Source organism: Microtus ochrogaster, chromosome 18, assembly GCF_000317375.1.
Source record: "Microtus ochrogaster isolate Prairie Vole_2 chromosome 18, MicOch1.0, whole genome shotgun sequence".
Classification (NCBI taxonomy): Eukaryota; Metazoa; Chordata; class Mammalia; order Rodentia; family Cricetidae; genus Microtus; species Microtus ochrogaster.
The window spans coordinates 46,386,757-46,392,890 of record NC_022020.1 but is presented as its reverse complement, the minus strand read 5'-3'; the positions used below and the strand labels follow the sequence as shown (position 1 = coordinate 46,392,890).

At 45.0% G+C, this 6,134-nt stretch overlaps 1 protein-coding gene across 1 annotated transcript in view; it reads right to left on the bottom strand.

Annotated features, from left to right (window-relative positions):
• The window catches only part of Rbm22 (RNA binding motif protein 22), a 12,810-nt gene extending 8,319 nt beyond the window's left edge, over positions 1–4,491 (bottom strand). Inside the window, exons 1-4 of the mRNA XM_005356149.3 lie at positions 4,370–4,491; positions 3,949–4,002; positions 1,431–1,460; positions 708–844 (exon numbers count right to left, since the gene is read on the bottom strand). Coding sequence (XP_005356206.1) covers positions 708–844; positions 1,431–1,460; positions 3,949–4,002; positions 4,370–4,423 — 275 coding nt within the window. The 5' untranslated portion in view covers positions 4,424–4,491. The remainder of the gene's footprint in view (positions 1–707; positions 845–1,430; positions 1,461–3,948; positions 4,003–4,369) is intronic.
• Positions 4,492–6,134: the final 1,643 nt, after the last annotated feature.

Sequence of the window (6,134 nt, the reverse complement as noted above, 5' to 3'; positions counted from 1 at the left end):
CAGGGTGGCTCACTGTAACCCCAGCTCAGAAGATGACCCTCTCTCTGGACTCTGTTCTGCACTCACATGTGCACCCCACTCCCACATATATACATAATTAAAAACAAAAATAAAATTTTAAAATAAAAAGATCATCGACATACTTGGTGACAGCTTACATATTTTAAACCAAACTTCGTCAGGCTGAGAACTGCTGCAGAGCATCTTTTTTTTTTTGTTTTTTTCCTTTTTTTTTTATTGAAAAGAAAAAAAAAATTTCCGCCTCCTCCCAGCCTCCCATTTCCCTCCCCCTCCTCCCACTTCTCTCCCCCTCCCCCCGGCAGAGCATCTTAAGATCTGTCCAAATTCCTGTGCTGTCACAGAATTGGGTGAGGTGAACGTTTTAGAAAATCGTTTCAAAGAATAGACTTTAGCCATGGCCAAATTAAGGCCCAGGGACTTCTGGTTGGGACTATGAGAAAAGTTCAAGGCAAAGGAATAGCCTATCATAGGAGCAATGCCTTTCACTCCAAATGGCTACACAGATGAGGTGCAGGCCAGTTCTGGCTTCTTCCTAACTGCTCCTCAAGTTCCTACTGTTGCTCAGGGGGACGCCACAGAAGCCTAATTATAAGTATATGCCTGGGAAAAGCAAGAACAGTAGGCATTCTACAATGGGATCAGAACCAGAGAAGTGGGAGGCATCAAGTCTAGTGGATGTGGCAAACATACCATACTCGAGGTCTAACAGGCAGGTCTGACAAACGTTCTTCAATTTACTGCAGGTTTGGCACACTTCAGTCTTCTTGAAGCGCATGCGGACCCCAGGGCACCAACGAAACACTGTGAATGGTCTGGCACAGATCTGGACACATCGAGAACCATAGCATGTTAATGGTCCTGACCTGGACTCAATCCAGACTTACTAAGTCTGGAGAGCTGACCTTAGCAAGTACCTAATCTATATGCCAGCTAACCCTCAATTCCATTTATTTTCTCTTTTCTGGTAGTTAAAAAGCTCACAAAATATAGAAATAAATAGTCAGAAAGTCAAAGTCCTCCCACCTAGAGGCAAACATTAAAAATCTGACTATCTTTTTGGTGGGGAATAGGGAAAGCAAAGCAGGAAATATTATCTTTGAGAATATCATGACAGCCTCAACCTTTCTCCTCAGCTGAAATGCTCCTGGGTAGTAGCCAGACAACACCTGGCACAGAAACCCATGGCAGTCAGAGCAGATGCAGACACCTGTTTATGAATCTACAGGAGGAGGGTCCTTTTATTTCCCATACTAGTTGTCAGTCACTGACTATACCAACGACACATGAAAGTCATGAGCATGAATTCTGATCCAAGGATCTCAAAACTAAGTACAAAGCTAACTGGTAGACTAAAGGGCAGAACAAAGATAAAGAAAAAGCAATAGCTGCTTCTTAACAGATACACTTACTTTGCATTCTTTTCCATATTTTTCTTTGGTCTGGAATAGAAAAGAACTGGAATTACAGCAGAGAAAACAAACAGGTAAGTAAAAAACAAAAGAAACTTATTTTTAACCCCAAGTACAAAACATGCTATGTGTCTGGAGATCCCTGGTACTGTAAACAAAGATAACCAAACCAAACCTAAATCATCTTTAAGTTGTTACAATAAGGGGTACTGTGAAGGTTAGATCTAACAGTCAACCTGCCATAACCTAGATTAAACTGGGAAGAGAGTCTTGTTGATGGATTGTGTAGACCACATCAGCCTGTGGGCATGTCTATGGAAGTTTATCTTGGTTTCTTTAGCTGATGTGGGAAGAACCAGCCTGATCATGAGCGACACCATTCCCTGGGTTTGGACGCTGGATCCTGTAAGTGAAGAAGGGGCTCAGCACTAGCAAGCACACATGCAGTCATTCTCTGCTCTTGACCTGAATGTGGTATGACCAGCTGCTTCAAGTTCCTGTTGCCCTGACTGCCCCCAAATGATGGACCGTTCACCATACACTGCAAGGCAAATAAACCTCTTCTCCTAAACTGTTTGTGTCAGGGTCTTTTATCACAGCAAGAGAAATTAAATTAAGACATATATCAACAAGGTCATATTCTCTAAAGAGAATGGACCATTACTAAGTGTCTTCCCAGAGCCACAACTGTTAGATTTACTTCTGATTCCCAAGAACTAAAATTCCTAATGGAAACACTGTATTTTTTTTTTACATGTGAAACCTAGATTTCAGATTGTGCTTGTGTAGATCATGAACCTAGAGAAGGGATCCTGAGTGGGAAGTGTGTGTGGAGACTGGGTAATAAATCAGGTATTAGAAAGAAGGGCAGCTGGGCGTGGTGGCGCCCGCCTTTAATCCCAGCACTTGGAAGGCAGGGGCAGGAGATCTCTGCATGCAAGGCCAGCTTGGTCTATAGAATAAGTTCCAGGACAGCCAAGGCTGCACTTAAGAGAAACCCTGTCTCCACTCCCCTTTCCCCAAAGGAGGGTATATTGGGGGAAATAAGAAAACTAACCAGAAATGGGCAGGGAGAAAGGGAGAGGATAGTGGAGGAGGGGAAAATTGAAAACAAAGTATGACAGATGTATGAAAATAACAAAATGAAACCCATTACTTTGTACACTAACATAAAAAAAATTTTTTTAAATCATTTCTGGGAGATGGTTATTTCAAGGGCCACTTTGTTTTCCAGATGAAAACTTCCAATTTCTAGCATGTGTTTCCCTTTGAGGGAATCTTTGAGAAAACTGGTTTAAACATCAATCCAACCACCTGGCTGGTTGACTTTATGTGCCTGGTGGAGCTGGTCACCAAGCTTACGATTGGTCTAGGAGAACCAAGCCTGGTGATGGTGGCACCTGAAGCAAGAGCAGCTTTGCAAAGCATCTACTCATGAAATCTGGTTGGCAGTCTTTTCTCAGCATAGTTCTCTAGGTCACTGGTTGGGAGGAGGCAGACACTGGGTGTGTGTGTGTGATATCTATGTGCTTTAGGAAAAGGACAAGGTCTCACTGCATAGTCCTGTATGGCCTGGAACTTGATTTGTAGTCCTGAATGCCCTTGAACTCACAGAAATTCACTTGCCTAAAAGGCCGGGATTAAAGGCACGAATCACCATTCACGACTGGTTTAGGAATCTTTGTTTTACAACTAATTATGTCTAGCAATAAAAAAGTAGTCAATATATAAGAACTATTTTATTTTAGAGCATGAACATGCAACTTAATCTCTCCATAATATATATGTGAACTGATAGGATAAATATCAAATTCTTCTGGCGTGAAAACCGAAATCCCTAAAGGTTTTTCCAGTCCCCAGATCAAGCAGGATGAAGCCATGGTCGACTTTCTACAGTTTGTTCAGAAAGTAACTGTACTGATGCAACAATCTGTCCCCATGAACCATTCAGTCAACATCTCTGAGGCTGATCCCAATATATAATCCTAAAACAATCACGCTGACTGTTGCCATTTTACCCTTTTTGAAAAGGATAGGTGAGCTGGGCGATGGTGGCGTACGCCTTTAATCCTAGCACTCGGGAGGCAGAGGCAGGCGGATCTCTGGGAGTTCGAGGACAGCCTGGTCTACAAGAGCTAGTTCCAGGATAGGCACCAGAGCTACAGAGAAACCCTGTCTCGAAACAAACAAACGAAAAGGACAGGTGTATCTTAAACTAGAAAGACTACAAGCTGCAGTGGCTGGGAGTCAGGGAGTAGAGCCACATAGAGACTCTCCCGTCAACAGACCTACTTTCTGGGAAGAGGCTCAACAAGTACTAGCTGTTATGTTACAGCTCCTACATTACAGGGTTATTGCTCAGTGTCTAGGAGAGGAAGTACGCATGGCATTACTTTGCAAGTTGTCCTGCTAGTAAAAGAGTATCAATCCTTCTAACGGCCAAGAGAAATACTTTACCATGAGCGTGCAAGGACAATATAATGTACAGTGAACTCCCGCTGCACAGGCAAGCACTCACCATTCGTATGTAAGGGTTTTCTCCAAGACACGTCTGACACAGTATGGGGAAGTCCTAAAGAAAATGGGAAATCTGATTGAAGATCAAGTCCCCAAGACCCTGGTTCCCTCAGTCACTTTCTAGGGCGGGGAAGGGTGCAAGGTTGGCAGGAGCCCCAGCTCCGGCACTGACCGCGGAGCGGGAAGGGGCGCTGTCTGCACTTCCGGCAAACGGAAAAAATGAAAGCCTCTGGGAAGTGTGGAGTCTCCGGGTGGACAGCGCTAGTCCCAGGACCCTGGTCCGCCGCACGAGGGCTCTGCTCCGGCTGCCCCGCCGAGCTAGGCCGCAGCGCGGCTCCGGCCAATCCCGCCGCAGCCCGGGACATGGCTTCCCATCCCGCCCGGCCTCGCCGCCCCCGAGTCCTTCTCCGGGGAGCACTCACCGCGTCCTCCCAGTTTTGCCTGTTGTAGGTGTTGGAACCCAGAGAGGTCGCCATATCGGGAGTCCCGAGGCAGCGCCGGTTTCCGATTTGGGAGACCTACCGCCACAATCCCGACAGGCTCCGGGCGGGCGCCGCGCTACGTCTAATCTACGCGCCTAGGGCGGCCGCGGGGCGGGGCTGCGCGTCAGAACTTCCGCCCATCTGACGTGCGCGCCTCCTTAATGCGAAGGGTGGAGGAACGGATCGAGAATCACCAGCCCAGGCTGGGCTCGGAAGGCGGTTAGTCGCAGCCAGGCACTGATGCCCGTGTCTCTCATGTTCCCAGTAGCTCTTCCGTTGTTATATTTAGCACACAAAAGTACAAAACGTCTAGTAAGTTTACCGTAGAAGACAACGAATCCCTTCGGCGGAGGTGTTGGCAGAATTATTCTTTATGACAGAAGCGGGGTCACTATTAGGAAATCACATTTAACTAGTTATCCTTTATCATAGGCTGCCACCCTACCATTATGGCTAGGATGTGGATTCCTTTTTTTTTATAGAAAAAAAAAGTGAGGTTAAGATGAATTAACTTTTTTTTTCGGGGGTGGTGGTGGTGTCTTGGAGCTTAAAAACCCATGAAGCCACTGATCCAAGAAGTTAGTTTTTCTAACTTCTGACGTGAAAAGGGTCGTGCAAATCAGAGCTTTCCACTTTATAAACTCCTAACCATTCATCGAATATTTTGAGACAGAGTTACACTATGTAGTTTTGAACTCACAATGTAGACTAGGCTGGCCTGGAACTACAGATCCACCTTCCTTTGCCGCCCGAGTGCTGAGATTAAAGGCGTACACTATAATATCCCTTTCTATATTTTTATTTATCTCTGGGTTGAACTTGAACTATCTCTGTAGTCCAGGAAGGCCCTGTCTGAATTTGTAATATTCTTTCCTCAGTCTCCCACGCAGCTGGGATTAGAGGTCTGTGCCATCTGGCCTGATCATTTTAATATTTGACCTAATCAACCACCAAACCGTTCAAAGATTTTCTTGTATAGTTATTATTTTTCTTACATACATTCACCATATAGTTTTATCATCCCAAAGTTTCGATGTGCTTGTAGGTGATCAGCTCAGCCCCACATACAGCCTACAGTAATGACTGATTTATGTTCTGTCCCTATACAGATGCTCCTGAATTTAGGGTGGATTATGTCCTGTTGAGGCCCATTGTGTGGAGTTTGAATGATCTAGTCAACTGGATCTGGATTGTGTTTTGATGGTTCCCTTCAGTGTGTCATGGCTTTCCTATCCTCTATCATTGTTCTTTAGGTTTCTCAAACGCCCACTCTTCATCCTTAAGCTTATAGCTGTCCTGCATGTCTGCACAGTAGAGATGTCCTTTTGTACCTTTACCAAGCTTCCAGAAACTGAAGCATGTTCCTGTTTGCTAGATTGGGAGTACAGAGATAAAGGAGTTCTGTCTCAGTTGTTACAATTCAGTTTGTGTTTAGTAGGCTTTGTGCCTGAGTCTTAGAAGCCCTTTTTAAGCGTTCTCCTCCTCTTCTTATTCCTTCTTTCCTTCCTTCCTTTATATTTTATTTCACCTCAGCAAACTGTTTCTGAATATTTACTACTCTTATTCCCTAGAAGGTAAAAAGATAATTAAAACTTTTTTAATAACTGTCAACCAAGCCGGGCGATGGTGGCGCACGCCTTTAATCCCAGCACTCGGGAGGCAGAGGCAGGCGGATCTCTGTGAGTTCGAGACCAGCCTGGTCTAC